The 24,458-nt window shown below is 34.4% G+C and overlaps 1 protein-coding gene across 13 annotated transcripts in view; it reads right to left on the reverse strand.

The window, feature by feature from the left end:
- The window catches only part of SLC4A7 (solute carrier family 4 member 7), a 112,951-nt gene that overhangs the window by 51,380 nt on the left and 37,113 nt on the right, over positions 1-24,458 (reverse strand). For 6 of the 13 annotated variants that reach the window (XM_047738618.1, XM_047738634.1, XM_047738608.1 and 3 more), the window contains exons 2-8: positions 19,888-19,969; positions 16,151-16,297; positions 10,864-11,002; positions 10,056-10,216; positions 8,271-8,420; positions 5,510-5,878; positions 27-142 (exon numbers count right to left, since the gene is read on the reverse strand). In XM_047738618.1, the coding sequence (XP_047594574.1) occupies positions 27-142; positions 5,510-5,878; positions 8,271-8,420; positions 10,056-10,216; positions 10,864-11,002; positions 16,151-16,297; positions 19,888-19,969 (1,164 nt within the window). Of the gene's footprint in view, positions 1-26; positions 143-5,509; positions 5,879-8,231; positions 8,421-10,055; positions 10,217-10,863; positions 11,003-16,150; positions 16,298-19,887; positions 19,970-24,458 lie in introns of all 13 variants that reach the window. The other 7 variants (XM_047738686.1, XM_047738656.1, XM_047738694.1 and 4 more) reach the window with 3 other exon arrangements.

The raw sequence follows: 24,458 nt of genomic DNA on the forward strand, positions 1-24,458 counted from the left end.
AAATTTACAGTGAATGACAGAATTACCTTGCTGAAGTCAACAGTACTATTTTCTCTGCTTCCTCCACCTCCATTACCTTTAATTTCTCCACTTTTACTATTGTCCAGGTTTCCAGGTGCAGACTGTGGAGAGGCCAAAATACCTGTATTTAAGAACCAAAATATTCCCAATCAGTAAGGAGGAAATTCACTTTGTAAACTGACTCTGCTCATATCCTGAAAGTGATAATTTATTAAAAGCAAATGTGCAAGGTTTAAAAAAAAAAAAAAAAAAGTGCCAAGTGTTAGTATCATACCAGCAAGACTAGAATAACATTTTAAGCAATAATGAAGCTGTATACTTTAACATTTAAAAATAATATAATTGGAATTTACAAAAACGGTGGCCATTTGCAAAGAGAAGGAAAAAAGTGAGTAGGTGAGGAACACAGAAAATGGAAGGCCTGAGTCTGACTACACCACTACAAATACTCAAGGAATGCACTTGCGATGTACATAACACACATGCCAACTGCAGAGCTTAATGATGCCAAATTACACTTGGCATACTTACATCAGTAACAGTATTTATTTTCCGATAAACCTTAAATGCAACTCAGAAAATCCAAGAGCTCCATCAACTAAATGTAGGTTAAATTTATCATAATCTTCCACCATAATGATTTCCTCAATAATTTCACTCTCTTGGGTAGTATTTACGTGCCGCCTACTGCCATTACTTCTAAGAAGTATAACTTGAAAATATAATAGCAATGTTTTTACAGTATAAATACAAAAAGTTTTTTATAATCAAACACATCTGTGTTGAAATAAGCACCCTCGGCCACTTTGTAGCCGTATGACTTTAACTCACTCAACCTAAAAGCTCAGACAAATCTGTAAAATTAGCTTGTTTAGATTACAAATGATAGATATACATTCTATCATTAGTATGCTCATTTCAACTGATATTCAGCAGCAATATTTCACAACAATAAAATAATCTAAAAAAAACCTATAGCCTGTGACCAATTGTTATCCCTATGAAGTCTGCAAAAAGCTCAAGTCTCAATGTTTATAAAGTACATAACACAGATTTCTACCATTAAATGTATCTCACTTTTTCAAAACACCCAGGATATTCTGGTTCAAGAATATAGCTTATTATTGCCCAAAACACTGAGCACAAGAAAAAAGGTGGTAGGCTGACCTACAACAGACCTGACTTTTAGTTTTAACTCTGCCACTCACACAACAATCTAGCTACCCACAGAAATTCAATTAAGCAGTTTGTGCCTAAATCCTATAAACTTTAAAGTTAATATTGGTAAATTTCCTGAATTTTAAGCACATCGGATATATCTGATCCATGAGAGGGAATTTTCATTTTTCTAGAACACAGTGTAACTAATAATTGAATCTACGTCATTTGGGTTTACTACTCAAACTCAGTGACCGAAGACATTTGTGATATCCCCTTCTCTTGTTAAATATCTAAAACAGGATATTACCATGACCCAAAAGCCTAAGTATAAAAAGCATATGTAACTGTTGGGGTGGCTGACTGGCTTGGTCAGTAGAGTGTGTAACTCCTGATCTTGGAGTTGTGAGTTTGAGCTCCACACTAGGTATCAAATAAAATCTTAAAAAAAAACAAGGAACAAACAAAAAGCATATACAAACAATTTAGCTACATGCCCTGGAAGTGTTGAACAATTCTCAAATAAAAACTATATGCTAAAACTTATCTCATTTCTACCACTTTAGCTTAGCAGAATAGTTACTATGATTCCTCTTCTTTGACCTTTGCCTCTGAAATTCCAGAATAGAGTCCATTCCTTTATTAAAATACATGCCCAGTTTTGGGGGGGAAGGGTGGATAAAAAAAGGTTAACCAGTATTTTTCAACGGCATACCATTAAGGCCTTGGTGTCAAGGTGTCAACTGCACATGACCATCAATACATACAGTTCTAACTACTAAACACTTCAGTCCACACATGTATAATCAAAAGAATATATATGCAATTTCCCAGAACAGTGTCAGCCACCAGATTTTAGAGAGAAGAGTAGAATGGAGACTATGGGGAGAATGTAAGGATATAGTGGGAGCGGGAAGAAGAAATGATGTGGAAATGCAATACAGGTAAAGTTAGAATAGGATCTGAAGTCATCCAGCTAACCTGGTCATCCTAAACCTATTAGAACTGGCATGAAGTATACGTTAGAGTTTTTCACCAGTATCTTCTCTATGTAGTCCTTCCCAAACTCCGCTAAGTTAAAGCTATTTTTCAACCAATAAAGGAAGTCTCCCTGCTTGTAAAATAAATTCCAGTGCTCAGAATTAATTGAGTAAATTCCCCAAAATTAAAACTATCACTAGCACAGATAACTCAGAAAGACTGTACTTCTTGGCTTTAAGAAAAAACAATGTCTGTATATATATAAAATCAATACTCGGATTTAAAAATCATACTTTGGTAAATCTATTCTTTTGTCTTTACAGTTTTTCTCACAATAACATATCTATCTAGAGAAAGATAAATCCAAGATATCAGAGTCTTCTGCCACTAAAAGATTGAAAATAGAAGCAGCTGAAGCAGTGATGCACAAAGAGAAGATTCTGTCCCCCAAGAGACATCTGGCAATAGGGAGGGACATTTTTCATCACCACAACTAGGGAGTAATACTGGCAGCTAGTGCAGAGGCCAGGGATGCTGTCGAACATCCTACAATGCACATGATAGCCCCTCATGACAAAGATGAGTCCAGCCCAAAATGTCAACAGTGCCAAATTTGAAAAACAGGGAGTCAGAAGATAGTTACAAATACTAAAACTAAGCTTAACTCATTTACATGTAATTATTCTCCAAAACATAATAGGAAACAGCACTTTCCTTCTTACTATGGGTATGCACAAATCACGATCCCATGACACAAGATCTAGGACATCAGTCTCTCCAAAATGATGCTAAGGCCACTTTCCTCCTGTAACATAACAGCAGATCTCAAGGAAACTCAACCAGGGTGTCTAGGTGTTTTAAGCACCACAGGTAATCATACCAGGGAACAACATATAGGGTTCCTATAATTTTAATTATATACCTTCTATACATGTCTTTTTAAACAGTAATTATGGGCTTTTCCTTGTCTTTAGAAATTCCTCTTTTCCTTCCATTCTAATTTCTTTTCTTTAAATTTCATGGCATACTTATGGCAGAGGAGGAAAAAAAAGCTGAATTTCTTCAATTTTCAGTTAATTGCTACCTTTATCTTCTTAACAACATGGCCTAACAAGCTAGTGTGAAACTGTATATCATCTCCTAGTTCCTTTATAAAATTTATAAGCCCTCATAGAAGCTGGTAAAACAAGAAATGTTCAGTATTACTGCGAGATATAAGTAAAAACAAATGCAAAGGATTAAGTTTAAAATCACTTTTCTTGGGAGACCTGGATGGCTCAGTGGGTTAAAGCCTCTGCCTTTAGCTCAAGTCATGATCCCAGGGTCCTGGGATAGAGCCCCACATCGGTCTCTGCTCAGTGGGTAGCCTGCTTCTCCCTCTCTCTCTGCCTGCCTCTCTGCCTACTTGCGATCTCTGTCAACTAAATAAATAAAACATCTTTAAAAAAAAAAATCACTTTTCTTCAAAGAAAAATAGTTAAGTCTTGCTGGTTCTTTCTAATTAAGACTGTTGATTACTTCTGAGTAAATAATTATAGGTATTTCTTTTTGTTCAGTTATCTCATTACTATACTATATATTTTCTACAAGGTATTAAAATCTATAATGATATACTGCAGATTTTGCTGTGGCTAGATCTGAGTTCAATTTCTGGTCATTTATGGCATGATCTTAATAAGTCTTTGTTTTCTTCATTTGTAAAATAGGGAATAACAAGAACCTAATCAAACTGTTAGGAGAATTATAAATATATTTGAAAAGTAATACCACTGCATGTAGAACAAGCTAGAAAACAATGGAAGCTATAGCTATGGTCATAATTAATGTATAATGATTTAGCCACCATATGTCCATTTTTTACTTCTAGAAGTATGTAATTTTTTGGCACCTACAATAAGCCTTGATTAAATATACTTGGTATGTCTGGAGAAATTCAATACAGAGAAGGAGAAGTCTGTCATATAGGATAGGACCTCAAGGATTTTGTCAGAGGACTTAGGCTATCACTTACTAGTTCTATGATCCAGGGAGAAATTCTCTAGCTTTTCTGAGTTTCTGAGTTTTAGAATCTGAGTTTCTGAAAAATGGGTGCATCCACCTAAGTGACACTAATTTTAATACACACTGAATAGCTAATACAACGAACATAAGTTATCAGTGAAGTGTTAAATGTTACTGGTATTATGAAGAAATGGAAAAATACTTATATGATTAAAACCACTAGCTAGCATTGACATGTCACACTGACACTTAGCTGTCAGTAAAAAAACAGTCACTAAAGAATACTTCTTTATATGAATTGAGTGGAAAGATATACATGTTTAAATGTATATATAACTAATATATTATGAAGAAACAAAATTACCATAATATATAACACTTGGATGAATTATTAAACCTTTTAACCACTAAGAAATAATTTTTCTAATTCACAGACAAAAATATATCCTAGCCACTACTCTAGAATCTCTGGTCTTAAGAATTTCAAGGTCAGGGGCGCCTGGGTGGCTCAGTGGGTTGAGCCGCTGCCTTCGGCTCGGGGCCGAAGGTCTCGAGGGTCCTGGGATCGAGTCCCACATCGGGCTCTCTGCTCAGCGAGAAGCCTGCTTCCCTCTCTCTCTCTCTCTCTCTCTGCCTGCCTCTCCGTCTACTTGTGACCTCTCTCTGTCAAATAAATAAATAAAATCTTTAAAAAAAAAAAAAAAGAATTTCAAGGTCAATTTGGAATAAAGGTAGCTATGACATTAAACAGAGGACAAACTAAAGTCTATCCCAAAATATAATACTAGTCTTAAAATAATGATGATCCCAGATAGCCATTAGAGAACTTTGATCTTCTCAGAGACAAAAGGAGGAAAAGAATATTTGATCCTATTTGTGTTAGGAAGGTTAAAATATACTGCAGTCCTTGGAAAAAAGCAACAAATAGTAGCTGAAAGGCACATCGCCTCATTGTAATTTATGTCCAAGATGTGTTCATTCATACTATGAAGGAAATGCACAAGAAGCCACCGTTTTTTTTTTAAATCTTGGAAAATTAAAAGATTACTTATAAAAATTTGTTTTTCTGAACCATTCAAATGCCCTGACCTGTAAAATCTCAGTAAAAATTTTTGAAAGGGCTTTAAGTTATGTGTAGTTCTTTGCAGTCTTTTTGTAATCTAAAAATGTTTAATACTTCTGTTCTTTTCTACAATATACTATAAGGGGAAAAAAAAAACATGCAGAAGTCAAAATAAATTATAAGCATTATCTACATATGCTGCTAAAGCTCTTGTGCTGAAAGGCATTCCAAGTGCAAGTGATCCGGAGGCAGAAAGCACCACACAAGGAGGATGCAAATAGTTGCCTGGAGTCATGTCAAAATTTTCCTCCTTCTTCTGCTCCTGGCCTCTCAGTGCTTCTAAGTCTTCCTCAGGCGGATGAATTACTACTGTGGGAATATCATCACTGGCAGGTGAAACCAGTAGTTCTGGGGCCTGAAGCTGACTCTGCTGGGAACTTCTGGAGGTCAGGCGACTGATGCTAGGGCTGGAAGGAGGGCTGTTTTGAGGGGTGGGTACTGGGGTTGTACACCTTGAGCCTGCAGGGCTTCCAGCTCTTGAAGAAGGAAGAAGATGACTGAGAAGAAGAGATAAAGGCGATTCTCCTCTCAATGAAAGGTTTGAGGCAGACAGACCTGTTCGCAAAGAGTGGCGGGAGGCTGAAAGGCCTTCCCCTGAGATAAAACAAATAAATGAAAAATGATGAAGTTCATTGCAGAAGGCAAACAGACACACACACATAACATCAATTTACAATGTAAACTGCAAGCTTTAAAGCCCAAAATTTCAAATTCATGCTATCAGAGTTAGCATGGCGATCAGATGTTTAAATGTTAGAAAGGCAATGAAAAGCTGCTTAAATTATACTTAGTTCCCTAAAGATGTATCCAGAAAATAAAAAACAATGCAAATGATAGATGGTGGGGGGTAATATTCTGTTAGTAATCAGAATATTCAATAATGTGGCTTTTTAAAAAAAACTATCAATGCAAAGTTGATAAACAATAAATAGCAAATAAGAAGGTAATATAAAAATAATCTAAGAAATAAAACCTTAAACAAAATTTACAAGCACTGATAGATTATATTTAGTGTATTTTTCCTACACTATACCCAAGCTGCTAAAGATAATTCTCTCACAAAGAAAGTTTGTATCATCTAATAATTCCTAACTTAAAATTGATACCAAATCTTTACATTAGTCAGTAGAGCATCAACTACTGGTAGTGCTCTCAAGTAAAATTTTAAAACGTACGGAAAGTTACAGGAATTTTTTTTTTAAAAAACAGTGTCAATTTGAAAGGGTATTCTTCAGCCCTGTAAAGATACTAGTAATGTCCTAAAATATGCATCCATTTCTAATATAGCAGATAAAATTAAATACATACAATTTAATTTAGCTAGATAATAAAGTATTTCTCACCAACAGTGGCAAAGATGAAGTAAGTCTAGCTATTTCAAAAGGTCGTATACATTTATATTTCAAAGACCTGGTATTCTAAGAAATGTAGTTTAGTGGAATAATACTGATTTTAGGAAAAACATGAGAACTATGACAATCAATCCTATATGATCTAAGTTATCAAAGCCATATGCTCAAGAGATCCCAGAAATATTAAAAAGATGAACCTTAGTTCATAAACAACCACAACTTAGTTAAAACTAAAGCTGTATGCAGAAAAACTGTTAAATTACAACTATAATACAAAAAAATGGCATGCACATGCTAAAATGACATTTAAAAGAAAACAGCCATTGTCTTATGATTAAAAGGAAACAAATGACAATCAGGGAATATCAGGAACAATTCCACGTGAAGCATAAAGATTTAATAGGGTCTCTCTGAGTAAATGAACTCATTTCAGGAAAGCTGAGAATATATAGTACATGAAGATGAAAAAGACACAAAATGTGGCATGGATGGCTTAATTTTAAAATTGAACTTAGGTCCATAAGAAGAAAACGGACTTAAGTATGTCACGCTGAGCTGCAAAAGATGATTACTGTCCATTCCAGATATATTAAACCCCATCCCCAATGGCTGTTTGTTTGTAGAATACTTAAAAGCCATACTATTATTGCAGGGACAAAGAAGATGAGCAGAAAGACACTGCGGTCCATCAACCACCCCTCTTAACTCTAATCCTTGGGTAATGGTATCAGCTACTAGAGGCACGAAGGATCCTCCTAAGCAACTCCAGCCCTTTGTACCTAGGTTTTGCAGAGTCACTGTCATCAGAGCTCTTTTTGAGAGCCAAAACAGAACCCCAGGGAAGTATCCTCTGCCTCCAGATGTGCCAGCCTTAAAACAGTGATGGAGGTGAATGGCTACAAAAACAATGCATCCCCACATAAGCCACCAGGTCCCACATAATCCACTGCTAGACATGACAGCTGAGAGCTAGAAAATGGTCTGTGCCATTCTCAATGGTTTGGAAGACATCAAGGAGGTCATCCCTAGCTTAAGAACAAACCATCCATAAAAAACCTTACATAAAGTATATAAATAAAGGGCAGTCAAATCATCAAACCAACCCAAAAACACTTATTTATGCTCTGCAAATAAAGTATATTTGGGGAAACAAACAAAAAAAATCACTATGAAAAATCTAATATAAATAATAAAGTTTCAAATCCAAGACTTAAGAATAAAAGATTAAACTTACAGATCATAATTCATGTCTCTTTAATCAGTTATTCAAGTGTTCTTGACAAAAACAAAAAAGCAAGAAGTAATTCAGGATTGGCTATAGTGATAAATGTGCCATTATAACAAAGTGAATACTTAGTTTTTTCATCTGAATGATTTCTACAGATTAACTGTCATGTTATAAAGAATATTTTAGAAATAATATTTTTAAATACAAAAGCAACATTATTACTTTTTAAAAAATAATAAAAGAGATAATAAAATGATCTACAGAATTATCTGGAAAAAATATCTTTCTGCCCCCAAATGCTAATTGTACACTGGAATGCTGTTAGAGTAGAAGTGTTAGTGAAATTGGATGCCACAACTTATCTCACCATTCCTTTCAAGCAAGTGAGGGTCAGAATGTTTCTTGCCTATATCTGCAAAAGATCGAACAAGGGGAATCCGACTGGTGAATCTTTTCTCATTCTGATGATGATGTCTCTTCAGAAGAGCTTCTCTGACATTCTCTCTTATGGACTCATCCAACTGGCCAGAGGCTATCATGTTATCCAATACCATATCTATTGAAAGAAGAATAACAGCCGCTTTTATTAAATAAACAAATACTTGGAGGGCTATAACATAAACCATAAAATGTACATGAAACCTTACTGAAAAATAAGACCTTTAAATAGTTCTGCAGAAAATATCATTCTCTTCTGATATTGAATAATGTATGCATAAGGATAAATATGTGCTAAAGGGGAGGTGGGTGAGGATAGGGTAACTGGGTGATGGGTATTAAGGAGGGCACTTGATGTATCGAGCACTGGGTGTTATATGCAAATGATGAATCAACATTCTACCCCCGGAAGTAATAATACACTATATGTTAACTAACTTGAATTTAAAGGAGGAGAAAAAAAAAGAAAGAAAGATAAATATGAACATTATTTAAGAAAAGTAAACAAGTTACATGGAGACCCCTATCTTTTGTAAATACTGTTATTTCTAAAGAGGTCACTATTCTACACTAATAGCCTTCCTATAGTTGAAAGTGCTTTCTTGATATGGACACAATAAATTCTATTAAACTCAATATTCAGTAATATTGGCTTCCTAAGAAGTGAAGGTATTTTATTGCCTCACTTCATATTTTTTGTCAAAATTATAGATGAGTATTGGACTCTTTCATTCAATAATTAACTATTTACTGAGTACCTTACATGTTGGGAATACAGAATTTAGCTAAGGAGATCAAGTTTCCGCTCTCACTCTACCAGAGGTAGAAAAACCAATGAACAAATGAAAGCATAAAATATCATGAAGTAATAAATTCTAGGAAGATGAGTATATCAGGCTGTGAAGAAGATATGGGGAATGGAGAGATTGATGTAATGCCATATGATACATTATTGTAGTGACTGGACTATTTTTAAATGATAAAATAAATATTTTAAAACAGTGCCACTAATTTGAGATAAAACAGTCAAGCTTTCAAACATAAAAGATTCCTCAGAGAAAACTGGAATCAACCTAACAGGTAGACTGTAACATTAACATAAGTACTACAGCCTACTATACAAAGGGACCTTGGATTAGAAGACATTACATTGTAAATAATTAAAACATTGCTCTGTGTTATGTGATACTTGCAAAGCCAAAGTAATGTCTCCTAATACTATTCAAGAAATCTGTATACTCACAGGGAACTGACTTCCATGTGAGATCCATACCTGTTTTTCTATATTTTTTAGACCTTTCTTCCTTCTCTTCCTCCTCCTCAGAATACTTTCTTTCTCCTGTACCACCTGCTCCTTGTTCTCATGTGTTCAAAGTCTATAAATAAGTAGTAAATAAGTAGTACATTTAATGTCCTTGTGGATTTTCCCCAGGTACCTTGGTCCAAAAACTGAAGAAACAAAAAGCTCTTTTCTCTACATTTCCAGAAACAGACTGCATATCTTGCTTATGGCACTAGTCACTTTCTTTTTGGTACTGTAGTTGAGCTTGTCTAATTTATTAATCTTCTAGACTCTAAGTTTATTAAAGACAAAGAGGGTTATTTATATGTGTACTCCTCACGCTGTCTTACCGAGGACAGGATTTCAACCAAGAGCAATTCATCAATGGTCTAAAATCCCACCTCATTTTCCTTATTTAAATATTGCTAATTTCAGCACAACATAGGTACTGAAAAAGTCAAACTGCTTAACCTGCTATTTCATCTAGAGTGCTTGCTCTCATGTCCAGCATCACTGTTCCATTTAGGATGCAACTTCTTAGTTCAAAAAGACTGTGCAAAGAAAGAGTTGCCACATAAGGTTTACTCCATCGGTCACCACCATCTTCAACATCCTCTTCAAATTTCAGCCATCTGAAATATGTCAACACATAAAAATATTTTGTAAATAATGATGATTTCATTTGCTTATTTTAATATAATAAACATACGCTTGTTCTTTATATATATATATATATACACTTGTTCTTTTAAAGAGAAAAAGATTACCACTACCAACACAAAATTTGGCTACAAACTCATTTTTACAAATCGAGCTAATGGTCCACTCTATTCACAAGTTACAACCTATACAGTTCCTCATTCTGTTCTAGCTACACAATAATAGGTCTACAAACACAAACTACAGTACCTTGTGGTTTCCACTGCTAATCCTCTTCTACAAAGACAAACTACAGAACCTTGTGGTTCCCACTGCTAATCCTCTTCTAAACTGAACGCATATGCAGCAGGACCTTGATTTTTGAAATTTATTTCTCTAATTAAAGACATTAAAATGTATAATTAACATAATTACTTCTATGCTATGTTGAAATGGTAAGGATTACTTAAGAAAACCAATTTTGAGAATAAAGAGATAAACTATAGCTTCCAGAGAAGAAGAAATTCTCTCATTATTTTAAAGCACCCAGGAACTCACAAATTCATTATATTTACAACACAAGAAAAAAAATCAAGAAAAGCCAACTAAATACTGAGACTAATAATACAGGTATTATTACCTGGCAGTTTCTTTCCATTCATACTCTTCACCATCTCTGTAACACAGTTCATCCATTTCCGTAAAGAGATCATGCGGAATGTGCTCTTCGTCATCATCTTCAGTACCAAGAATGAACTGAACTCTTTGGGATGGTGTGTCTTGACAAAAGAATTTAAATACACTCAAAAATTGCCACAATTCCTTCAAAGATAAACTCAGTTTGAAAGTGAGATGCTTTCAAATAAATGTATTTATTTGAATATTTAGTATATTTCAATAAAAATAAATAAAAATATATTCCATCAAAACTTTCTTTAAAATACTATAAATCTGGAAGAAAACAAAGACCAACAATCCAAAAACAAAGAGCATCACAGAAAGATCACCTCCACAGACAAAAAAGAAAAATTATATCTTAAAAATAAACAAGTGAGGGGTGCCTGGCTGGCTCAGTCAGTAGAACATGTGACTCTTGATCTCAGGGTTATAAGTTTGAGCCTCATATCGGGTACAGAGATTACTTAAAAATAAAATCTTTAAAAAAAAGTAAAATTAAAAATAAATAAATGAAACTAACATAACTGGTGTAAAAACAAATAAAAATATGCAATATCCGAAAACATGGAACACTATATCAAAAATAAGACTCTTTTCTCACTAAAATTATAAGAAAATGTTGGACAAAACAAATTTTAAAAATATGTAATTAATATGTAGCTAAGATCAAAACTGAAAAAGGAAAATCTCCCAAGGTCCAAAAGATGACGAGAAAAAGCAAAGCGAGAGGTATATAGAAACTGGCTTTTTGTACTACCACAGAGAAGCAAAACTCTGTCAGCTAAGGTTAGGGAGGCAGGACAAATCACTGATATGAAACAGAATCCCCACTCATGGCATCTGAATTTAAACTACCTACATAGTCAGTATAGGGTCCCTTGAAAAATTAGTATAAACTCTAGTCCAGGACAGTTGATAGCCCTAGGACAAGAAAACAACCACAAGCATCAGCTGAAAACAAAATCAACTCCTGCTGAATATGAGATATGAAGTCAAAATCAAAATCTACACCGAAGTAAACAAACTTGCAGGCACTTGCAGATGCAATAAACAGGTTAAAGAATAGGTTAGGACGATTAATAAAGGAAAAGACAGGGACACCTGGGTGGCTTAGTTGGTTAAGTTACAGCCTTTGGCTCAGATCAAGATCCCAGGGTCTTGGGATTGAGTCCCATGTCAGTTCCTTGCTTAGCAGGGAGCCTGCTTCTCCCTCTGCCTTTGCCCCTCACCCTTGCTTCTGCTCACTCGCTCTTTCTCTCTCTCTCTCTCTCTGGCAAATAAATAAATTTTTAAAAGAATTTTTAAAAATAATATTAATAAATATATAAAGGAAAAGACAAAGCTGAAGAAATCAGACTGCATCAATAACAAACAAGAAGATGGAAAACTAAAGGTTCAGAAATGTAGAGAACAAAGTAAGAAAAATCGAACAGGAAAAACTCCAGAAATTTGAAAATACAGAATAGGGGAGAAGCAATAAAAAGCAAATTTGAAAATTTTCCAGTATGTATATCACATAGGTCCTCATATTAAAGGACCACCCTGAGACCTATGCAGGACAAACTAAAACATACTATGACTGAACTTCCTGATGTTCTGAACCTTCCAACATTTAGGTCTTACAGTTCTCTTGTCAGATTAACTTCCAGGCAATATTTTTGGTTCTACTGTAAGTGGTTTTTTTTATTTCAATTTCTGATTGTTCATTGCTACTCGAGAAAAATATAGAAATATAATTGTATATCTTATAACCTTTCTAAATTCACTTAGTTCTATAATTCCACAGATTGCCTAGGATTTACATACATGATCTTATATCTGTAAATAAAGACAATTTTACTTCTTCCTTTGCAATCTGTATGCCTTTAATTTTTCTTGCCTTATCACACAAGCTAGGTGCTACAATACCATGCTCTACAGAAGTGGCGGAGGACAACCCTGCCTTTCTCCAAATGATAAGGGGAAAGCATTCCATCTCTCAGCACTAAGTGTGAGGCTGACAAAGTGGTTTTTTGTAGATGCTGTGTATCTGGTAGAGGAAGTTTTCTTTTATTCCTTCTTTGCTGAGAATTTCATCATGAATGGCCGTGGAATTTTGTCAAAGGCTTTTTCTGCACCTACTGAGACAATTACAGGGGTTTCCTCCTTTATAGTGTTAATGTGGTTATTTATACTGATAGTTAAATTTTATACCAACCCTGTTTTCCCACATGGTTATTATACTAATATCCTACTGCTGCTGTAACAAATTACCACAAACTTGGTGGCCTAAACACAAATTTATTTCTTATATAGTTCTGGAGACTAGAAGTCCAAAATGAGTCTTACAATGCTAAAATCATTGGCTGGTTCCTTCTGTAAGCTCTAGGGGAAAAATCCATTTCCTTACCTTTTCTAGCTTCTGGAAGCTGCCTATGTTATTTGGGTCTGAACCACTTACTACAACTATTTGCTTGCATGGTCACAACTACTTCCTCTCTGATCTTCTGACTCCCTCTTACTAAAGGATCCTTGTAATTACAACTGGCCCACTGGCATACTTCATTCAACTTCTCCATCTCAAAATCCTTAATCTAATCACATTTATAAATTCAAGTTTGCTATAAAGTTAACATTCACAGTTTCTGGGCATTGGGAAGAGAGATATCTTGGGAACCATTATTCTGCCTACCACAGTAATGATACAGTATCCTTTTTGGATATTACGGGGTAAAATATGTTTTTAGTTTGTCAACGCTTTGTGAATCTACATTCGTGAGAGATATTTATAGTTTTATTTTTTTGTAACAACTGTTATTCAGTTTTGGTATCGAGGTAATGTTGGATTCATAACAATGAAATGGGAAGTGTTCCTTCATCTTCAATTTTCTGGCAGTCTCTCTAATTTCTTCCTTATATGTTTGATCAGATTCATCCATGATGCCATCTGGGAGTAAAATGGCATTGTGGGAATGTTTTAGACTACAAATTTAATTTCTTTATACACACGGGGTAAGTAAGATTATCCATTTTTCTTTGTTAGTTTGTATTCTTAAGGAATTTCCCCATTTCCTCTTAAATTACCAATTTTGTTGGCATAAAACCATTCATAATATTCCCTCATCAGACTTTTAGTACCTGCACAATCTGCACTGAAATTTTCTGATACTGGTAATTCATATCTTTTTTTTTCTCCCTCATCACTCTGGCTATATAAGCTTATCAATTTTACTTATCTTTTCAAAGAATCATATTTCAGTCTAACTGATTTTTACTCTTGTTTTTCTGGTCTTTACTTTATTCATTTTCTGCAACAGTTTTTATTTTTCTTTTCGTTTCCTTATTTTGGTTTAATTTGTTCTAGGTTTTCTCCTAGTTTCTTAAGCTAGAAATTTAGGTCACTGAAGATCAGATCTTCCTTCTTTTCTGATATAAGGATTAAATGCTTCAAATATTCCTCTATGCACTGCTTTAATGCATCTAACGAATTTCAATTTATACACAGTCCTAACTTTGCACAGTACCATGCTAACAGAACCTGTACACCAGAAGCATGTCCTCACTTTGCAAGATTTTATCTCAATCATTGCCAGTACTGTGTTTTTATTTTTATGAGTTCAAAATATTTCCTAATTTCTTTTCTGATTGCTTCTTTAACCCAGAGATTACTGAGAAGCATCTGTTTAATTTCCAACTATCTGGGGATTTTTTCTTGGTAGCTTTGTAATTTAATTCCATTGTGGTCACAGAATATACTTTCAATCTTTTCAGTGTATTAAGACTTGTTTATTGACTGGAATATAATCCATCATATACTAGGCCATGTACTACCTCTTAGTAGAGGCTTTTAAGAGATTCCCATCACATTTAGTCTCTCTAAGCTGAAGTATCTCCATCTACAAAATGAAAACAACAACCATCTTTTAAAAATGCAGAGAAAATGCGTATATACACAATGGAATATTGTTCAGCCATAAAAAAGAATGAAATCTTGCCACTGGCAATGACATGGATGGAGCTACAGTATAATGTTAAGCAAAGTTACGTCAGTCAGAGAAAAATAAATACCATATGAAATGAATACCATATGAATGAAAATTCATATGTGGAATTTAATAAACAAAACAAATAAGGAAAGAGAAAAAAAAGAGAGAAAGACAAACCAAGAAACAAACTTTTAACTACATAGAACAAACTGTTAGTTACCAAAAGGGAGGAGGGTAGGTGATGGGTGATATAGGTGATGGGGCTTAAGGAATGTATTTGGTGTGATGAGCACCAGGTGTTGTATGGAATTGCTGAATCACTATATCATACACCTAAAATGAATATAACACTGTATGTTAAGTAACTGGAATTAAAATTAGAATTAAAAAAAATAAATAAAATTAAAAGCACAGAGAGAATTAAATCAAAGAGCATATGTCAAGGGCTTGGTGGAATGCTTAGCACAGAATTGGCACTTCATATATCACTATTTTCTTACGTTCACATTGTAGCTATATGACCCATAAGATTCTTTCCCTCTTCGTTACAAAAACATGCCTTTAGCAAGCACACAAATGTCTCCAAGGACAGCTCATGTAACTTTGCTAGAATGCACACACTAGAACCCACGGTGTAAAGATGGCTATGCAGGCCCATTATGTCCTAAAAAAATAATGATGCTTTATATGTCCACTAACTACAATATCCTAGAAGTCCTCCTCAAGTAGTACAGCATTTTTGGGGGGCTCTCACCATTTGCACATTTCAGGGCCATTTAAATCATTACTTACCAAAATTTTTTTCAGGTAACATTCTCTTCCCTCTACCATATGCCTTTTTTCTTTCTGATTTCCTCTGTCTATTGGCCCTTCTGTATTTCTCTTCTTTCAAACAAACCTCTGTCCTTTCACAGGCAGGCAATACTATCAAATGAGAGCACTATTTTTCTGCACAGATAACCAAATAGTTCAATTTAGTGGATAAATTTTTCTAGCCAAAAAATGGAAGAAAAATTAATCTTATCCAGGAGCCTGAAGATTCCAGATATTTGTTCATTGCACATATAAATAATGAAATATATAATAGAGAAAAATATTATTACTTCAATGAGTATATTCCTTGGAGAAAAAAATATTACTTCAATTAGTATATTCTTCAAGGTTTATAATGTGTCTAAATTACAGCAGACATAAAATTTAAGAAAGAAAATATTCTACTTTTTAAACAAAATTTGTCAGGAAAGAATTTTAAGGTGTTAACAAGGAACGACTGTTTTCTCTTACCATAAGAAGGAGACTCCCGTCCATCTTCTTTATCTGATTCTTTATCTTTTCTTCTTCGGTGGTGATGTTTGTGTCCACGATGCCTATGACGCCGACGACTCTCCTTACTAAATGGGACGTGAACACCAATATAGACAGCTCGATGACCTAGCCAAAGGTTCAGAAACATTACTAATTTTCCAAAAAGGAAAGAATATACACAAAAGTATACCAAATTTTACTTTGATAAAAAAGAATTATATTTAAGCTCATGTAATTAACAATGCTATTTCCTGTTCTTTTCCTTTATAGAACACTAAAAGAATGCTATGTCACAGGTTAATACCACTGACTGATAAAACAGTTACTTGTGTAAGCATTATTTTGGCAAGGTTAAAAAGGCATTTTGGGAAAGAAGAGGTTGGCCTATCTGAAATCATACCATGTAGACATAAATTTATTCCACCAACATTTTGATGTCAAACCTAGTTAACAGACATCCTTAAGAGGTATGTTTTAATGATAATAAAATACCTTATAATCAATATTCATAGGCAGATATTTATAAATATTTATTAATTACAGTTTTGAAAATCTCAAATCAACAAGGTCCAAATTACTGAAAGCTCCATTAAATGTAAATGATCCAAATACTCCAACTAAAGGGCATAAATTATCAGATCGGTGGGGGGAAACAATACAATAAGGTTATCACATGCTTCTGGAATATGAAAAAGCTACTGCTGAATTTGCACAATTCCCAATTTGTATTGTGACCAACAAAATGGTTATGAAAGGTAGTCTCTGCTTTTGTCCACTAAATAAAACTTAAGGAACTAGAAAGCTAGCAGCACTATGTCAAATACTGAGGCATGAACTTGATTTCTTAAATAGTTTCAGTAACATTCCTTTCTAAATTACAAGGAGTGAAAGTAGTGGTGGGCTATAAGTTTAACTAATTTGCAACTCTACAAATGCCTTCTGACACAGTGCTGCTTTTTGACCTTAAGTACTTTAAAAAGTAACATGCTGAAATATGCATAGTTAATGACATTCTTTTCCTAACAAGTTCCACAAGATGGTCAGAAAATAAATACTTCAAGAAATTCAAGATCCTCAACATTAGATGAGATTTGAAAGTATAGTCAATCCTCATTATTTGTGAATTCTTTATTTTCAAATTTGCCAACTTCCTAAAATTCAGTTGTAACCCTAAAATCAATACCCATGGCAATTCTGCATTCATTTACCAATATCCATTTACCAAAAAAAATTGAGTTTTCTGAAACACACATACCCAGCTAAGTTTGAAAAGGGTGACTCTTGATTTCTTGCTTCAGATGCCAACACAGTAATATCAATAAACTAAGTCATTACATTTAAACTAAAACAGAACTAGATATACAATGGACTATAGATATACAACAACTAAAATTATTTGCTTTACCATCTTCCAATGCCTAGTACATTGCCTAGTACACAGTATGCACTAGATAAAAAAAATTATAGAAATTAAATACCAATTATTTTTTAAACCCAAAATTAAAAATCAATTTTATAGCATGTGGGGAGGGGAGATGATGGAAATGTTCTAGAATTAGAGTGGTCATGGTTGCACAACATAGTGAATATACCTTAAAAAAATAACTATGCACTTTAAAATGGTGAAATTTATGTTAAATAAGTTATATCTCAATAAGAAAACTAAAAAAATTATATAACAAAACTCAATGATATTACTATTTAATTTTAGTGAGACTATTTTCTTCTGAATACTACAGAAAAGTGGAAATTAAAGAGTCAGATTCTCATCACTGAGCACTGGGAATTACAAGGTTGTACTCCAATTAGTACTAATGGCGCTGGCACACAGCCCTAATGCACCAAAATAAAAATAAATTATAGGAGTTTCCAATTTAGAAAGAATAAACAGGAATATGAAAATCTAAGCCTTGTTTATTTAGCTTTTATTATCAACCTTAGTGTTCTTGTTATGATTCTTTCTTTCCTTTCCTTTCTTTCCTTTTTCTTTAACCTTTACTCTGTCAATGGGCTATTCAGTCAAATGCAGATAAACGTAATCTCTCCCTCAAACCCCATACTGAAATTTAGATATGTATCAAGTACGCAAAGCTAAAGGCTCTGGGGTAACAAAGGGAAGCAAAAAAAACCACATCCAAATGCTAGTCTTCATGTTCTAGATTGCACACATTTGAGAGGTAACATTATATGGTAATAACCTTCCAGATAACTGAGATTCCTTTCAGAAGCCCTAGGAAGCCTAGATTCCTAAAGATAATTTTAAAAGACAGGGCTTTCTTCCATCTCACAAAGTAAATATGGAGAACACTTTTTTGCCTCTTTCCGTCTCTTTTTTAAAAGCAACAAATTAATGTCCTTATATGGTACCAGCTTTCACAGAAGGCTTTAACTTAAAAACACAGTTCCCAAAAAGACCTCAAAAGGCTATCAGAACATTTGCCAGGAACACCACCCTAACCAAGGGTTCAAAGTTAACAATACTAATAAGGTCACATTGACATCACATGTCCCCAGATATGATATGCTCACTTCTGTGGTAAGTTTCCCAAATATCCATAATCTCAGTCTGTTCATATGATAACATAAACAAACCCAAACTTAGAGACATTCTACAAAGCATCTAACCACTACCCTTCAAACACGTCAAGGTCATGATTAAGGCACTGTCATAGAGGAGACTAAGGAGATGAGACAACTAAATGTACTAGTGGATCCTGAACTATTTGACATGATCCTGGAACAAGACACCAACATCAGTTGAAAACTGGTGAAATCTGAATTAAATTTAGTCTAGTTAATAAAACTGTACCAATGTTAATTTCTTCATTTTCATTAACAATGATGGTTACGTAAAATGTTAAATTTTTAAAAAGCTGCGTAAAGGGTAACAGAACACTGTACTATCTTTGCAACTCTTCTGTAAATCAAAATTATTTCAGTCAGAAGGAAAAAAAAATGAGAGAAGAAACCATTTGCCAGGACTTCTTCCTGGAAGACAGAATGACATATAATTCATTCGTTCCACAATTCTATGCTGAGGTATCATAGCACTTGAAAAGGCTGGTGCAACTGACCTATAAAATGAACATTTAGATGACTAGTAATAACTGTGGCTATGGCATTCTGGATTGCTAAAATTACCTAGCCTCTAGAAATGAAAAAAAAATAAAAGAATCAACTGACTTTTTAACTTTGGTATTTTAATTTCCAAGGTAAATAATGGCAACCACCAGGGAAAATTGAAAAGCATCGATTCTAAGGGTACCTAGGTGGCTCAGTCAGTTAAGCATCCAACTCTTGGTTTTGGCTCAGGTCATGATCTCGGCGTCATGAGATTGAGCTCTACATTAGGCTCCACACTAAGCGTGTAGCCTGCTTGAGATTCTCCCCCTCCCGCTAACCCATACTCACCTCCCTGCTCATGCTCTCTCTCTCTCAAAAGAAAAAAAAAGCATAGAGATTCTGAAATCTTTGTTATATCAATACTTCCAACAAAGAAAAATCAAGGAATATTCTAACTGCAGCTATGAGTATGGTTATATGGGTGTCTGTTGTATTATACCTTGAACTATATTTAGAAAAGTATTAAACATTCTTTTAAATGTATGCTCTACCTCATAACAACAAAATGTTTCCACAAATAGGTAAAATTTAAAGCACACAAACAAACTTTCATTAGTAATTTATCCTGCTAAGCATAAGTTAAACAAACTTACTTTCTAATTCTTCTTTTTCAAACTTTGTGTTCACAGTTGAACTGGTTTTGCCAAGATCCACAACAGCTTCTTCATCAGGACCCTAAAAAGAAATTATTCTCATTTACTCATGATGTCAAATATATACTATATACCTACTAATAGGGGCATTATTTGAAAAAGCAAAAAAATAAGTAACAGATTGCCTTCCCCTCAAAGAAGGTAACTATAAACTAACTAATTATAGCTAATCGCATTCTTTTTCAACATAAGCTTATAGGCTTTTTTTTTTTTTTTTAATCCACAAAAGACTATTCCAAATTTCATGGTAAGAACTGAGGTGACAATTTTTTGTTGGTCTTCTATGGACGTTACTAAGTAACTGGTACATATATTCACTAAAACAGAAAGACAATCCAGATCAACAATTAGAGAAAAATGGGGGGGGGGGGGTGAGGGAAACCCTTGGATAGCAATATGGAATGCTTTTTTGGTTGTTCTTTGCTCTTAGGTCCCCTAATTAAAAAGGAAACACTTAACTCAGCTATACCAGATTGTATTATGGTTCCACATTTTAAAAAAAAAAAAAAAAAAAAAAAGCATCTATAGGAGCGCCTGGGTGGCTCAGTGGGTTAAGCCTCTGCCTTCGGCTCAGGTCATGATCCCAGGGTCCTAGGATTGAGCCCCGTATCAGGCTCTCTGCTCAGCCAGAAGCCTGGTTACCCCTCCCCCTCTGCCTGACTCTGCTTACTTGTGATCTCTCCATCAAACAAATAAATAAAATCTTAAAAAAAAAATGCATCTATAGACTAAACATGTAGTACACTTCCACTCATAAATTAACCAAGAGCCAATCAAAGTTACAAGAACTTATTTCTCTACAAAGGAAAAGCCACAGCAGAATTTAACCTTTAAGGAGTTTCTAACTTCAAATTGTCCAAGTCTACCTTCATAATTTTGTTCCCTTCTCCAGCTCAACAAAAAGAAACATATTTTTATAAAATACTGCAGACTATTTTTTAAATGAATAACATTTTAATTTTATCTTCCCTTCCCAACTTCAAACGTAACTTTGAAAGGAACATTAGTATGTTCAAGATTCTGCAGCACAGATATGAACAGATGAGGAAATTCCCTTCCCTCAAAAAGTCTTCATTTTGAACTGTGGCCCATACGAAACCTTGCCCAGCATGGGTCAGCTGTACCTGTCCAAGGAAACCTCGCCAACCTTTACCATTGTTAGGAGGCCTTGCACTTTGTCTAATATGACTACCGCAACAGGTCTCAACAGGTGCACCCTGACTGGGTAGGCAAAGAAGACATCACCACTTCTAGTTCCTCAGGAAAGTCTATTTCATTTTAAGACTAGAGAATAGTGTACAATACTCAGTCAACAGTGAACAAGGACTTGGCTATGTTCAACAAAGCCAGGGACTGGGGAGACATATTGGAGAAGACATTCAAGAATTTGGAAATATATACAAAGGTTCTCAGGAAGAGCTGGCAATATTAAACAAAACTACGTAAAACTTTAAGAGTGACCTAGATCAGCTCACACAGTCTATGCTATATGTGGAGTATGCTGAAGAACCCAGGATATGAAACCTCCTTCAGCAAACCAATCACACCAGGGAGGTCCTATCCTATAATGCTTTTGTCAAAAATCAAATGAAAGATGAATGCAAGGAAAAGGATGGCCCAGGAAGAGGCTAAAGATCCAGAAATAACCTGGAAGGCACTGGGGGGCATGATGAAGAAAGAGGTGGATTAAGCTGAAACCACTGTTCAAAGCAGGCAAAAGGATGGGCAACAGGAAATGGACAATGTTCTGGCTCAGATGAAATCAAAGTACTACAAACCTTCCAAAGGAGGAGAGGAAAGAGCTTTCAAAAAAGAAAATAAATAATCTAATTCATTCTCTTTGAAGGTCCTTATGCTATAACCGGAAATTTTGCAGGCAACAGAGACAACTGGAGATAAGAGAATCAAATAATAAAATTATAATTTTAATTATTATACATAAATGTTTATATAAACATTTATATATAATATATAAATACATATAAATATAATTATAGTAGTAACATTAATTACAACATTAATATCCCACTGAATATTATTTTCCTAGAATACAGGTACTTTTTTATCAATCAAATTATAGCACTTTTCAAATTTTTCAAGACATATTTTCAGCCATTCCCATTTTATGGCTGATCTCATTGTCCAGGATCTCCTCTAACACTTAGAACAATAAACGAGAAAGAACACAGTTAGCTTCTAACCAATTTCAAGGGCCAAGCATAAACTGGAAGACCATTTAAGAAAGGATCCAAGAGGAGGTTGGTTAAAATGATCGATTAACGTCTCCTCCAATTTTGATCTATACTAGCATATGTTTGTGTACAGCTTTTTTCAATGCATAGAATTCGAATACAATTGTGCCTTCCTACCCAGATTCTGTGTCTAAATTCTCCAATCTTTAAATCAGGAGCTGAATCAATTTGATTAACTTTTTATACAAATATCCTGCTATCCAAACTCTATTTGCATCCCAAAATTCAGAACCAGAAACAATACATTAAGGCAATGCAGATCTCTTGATATCCAAATCCACTTTCTGATTAGACATTCAAATATATAATCAAATAATTTTAGAATTGAGTATCAAGAGGTTATTGTACAGAACTTTGAAGGATTGCTGTTCAATTTAATACAGAAAAAGCAGAAGTCAAATGACTTGTTAAGGTTCCATATCTACAGGAGCGGGTAACAGACTGTGTATTTTCACATAATGGACTGAGAAAGACAAGTGACAACAGTATGTATGGTTCATCAAACTGCCTCACAACAATCAAACACCAATAAGTAATGAGGAAAGGCTAAAATAGGAAACACAAAAATACACACATAGAAACACACAAAAAACCAAAGTATAATTAGTAAGCATTTCAGACTCTAAAACCTTTAGCTCTCCTCCAGTGATTTCATGTACAGGTTGAATATAAGCAGTCTCCTAAAAGATGATTATCCCAAGAGGTAGCATACTGTGTATTCTAAAAGGGATTAAGGGCTCCCATTCTAAACTTTCATTATCAGGAACGCTGGCTAAGATAGGAAGGAAAACAACAGATTTTTCTCTTACCCCTAACCAAAAAAAAAACCTTTTATTTCTACAGATATACTTACATGCTTAGATGTACTAACAACACTATTAGCTAACACTCAAAATCAACTTAAGCTGGACATCTAAAAATCTACCCTACCAAAAAACACCCCCAATATGTGCAAAAAGTGGCATGCTGAAAAAAGACTTATCAGCACCTCCTCTCATGGTCCACCCAGCTGGCTCCCATTTAATCATGCCTATGAGCCTTTAAGTAAGTCACTTAACTTAAAGCCAAGTAAGAATATTATTTTATTGTGACTGACTGGGTCTTCAAGAAGAATGTTCTCATGTGTAACTGGTAGAACAAACTAAAGTTCAAATTTTAAGAGTATAAGAAATTTATAATACTAGCACTGTAAACAAGGGGAGGAGCTCTGCATTCCTCCTTTCTCTTAAAAACTTTTCATAGCTTTTTAACAACTGTGAAACACAAATCAAAAAAGGCAATCTGCTATAAATGCAAACATTAAATTAAGTAAGCCACACAAATAGTCATCTTGACATATTACAAGTAATTCAACAAAGTCTGCAGGATGCATATGACTTTATATACTGGGAATCCCTTAGAACAAATCCATTGATGTTTCAAGGGGACAATTCATTTCTGAAATAAATATACTGCATTTTAAATCCTATCATTTTAGGATAATGCCTCAAGCTGTATTTCTAAATAAAGAGTATGTTTATATACTATATAAAGTACACTTGTATTCTTTAAAGTATATACAAAAATGTATTACACAGTAATAAATATTTGGAAGGCTAACCTTCAAACTGTCTCATATTGATGATTAGGAAAGCAATAACACAGAGACAATCATATACTGTGTAATTTTTTTGTTACAACAAACATTTAATTTTAGTAATTTAAAAAGAGAATAAGTTCAAATTTCAATCTGTTAATATGTCAGTTATTTTTATATTTGTATCTAGGAAAAGACTCCTTTTTTTTTTTAAAGATTTTATTTATTTATTTGACAAGAGTAGGCAGAGAGGCAGACAGAGAGATAGGAGGAAGCAGGCTCCCTGCCAAGCAGAGAGCCCGATGCGGGGCTCGATCCCAGGACCCGGGGATCATGACCTGAGCCGAAGGCAGAGGCTTTAACCCACTGAGCCACCCAGGCGCCCTAAAACTTCATTTTTTAACTCCAAGAATATAATGGAAAACTAAATATAGTAACAGCAAAGAGCAACCCCGACATCAAAATGTTTTCATTCTTAACATCAGATAAGTGAACGATGTAAGCCAATGCCTATAAAGCCTTCCTAAAATGAAATAATCCCAAGGCACTGAGAAAACTGAAATACATGGAAGAATAAAAAAGCTACCCAAGGGGCACCTGGGTGGCTCAGTAGGTTAAAGCCTCTGCCTTCAGCTCAGGTCCTAATCGCAGGGCCCTGGGATTGAGCCCCGCATTGGGCTCTC

This window comes from Lutra lutra, chromosome 1 (assembly GCF_902655055.1).
Source record: "Lutra lutra chromosome 1, mLutLut1.2, whole genome shotgun sequence".
Lineage (NCBI taxonomy): Eukaryota > Metazoa > Chordata > Mammalia > Carnivora > Mustelidae > Lutra > Lutra lutra.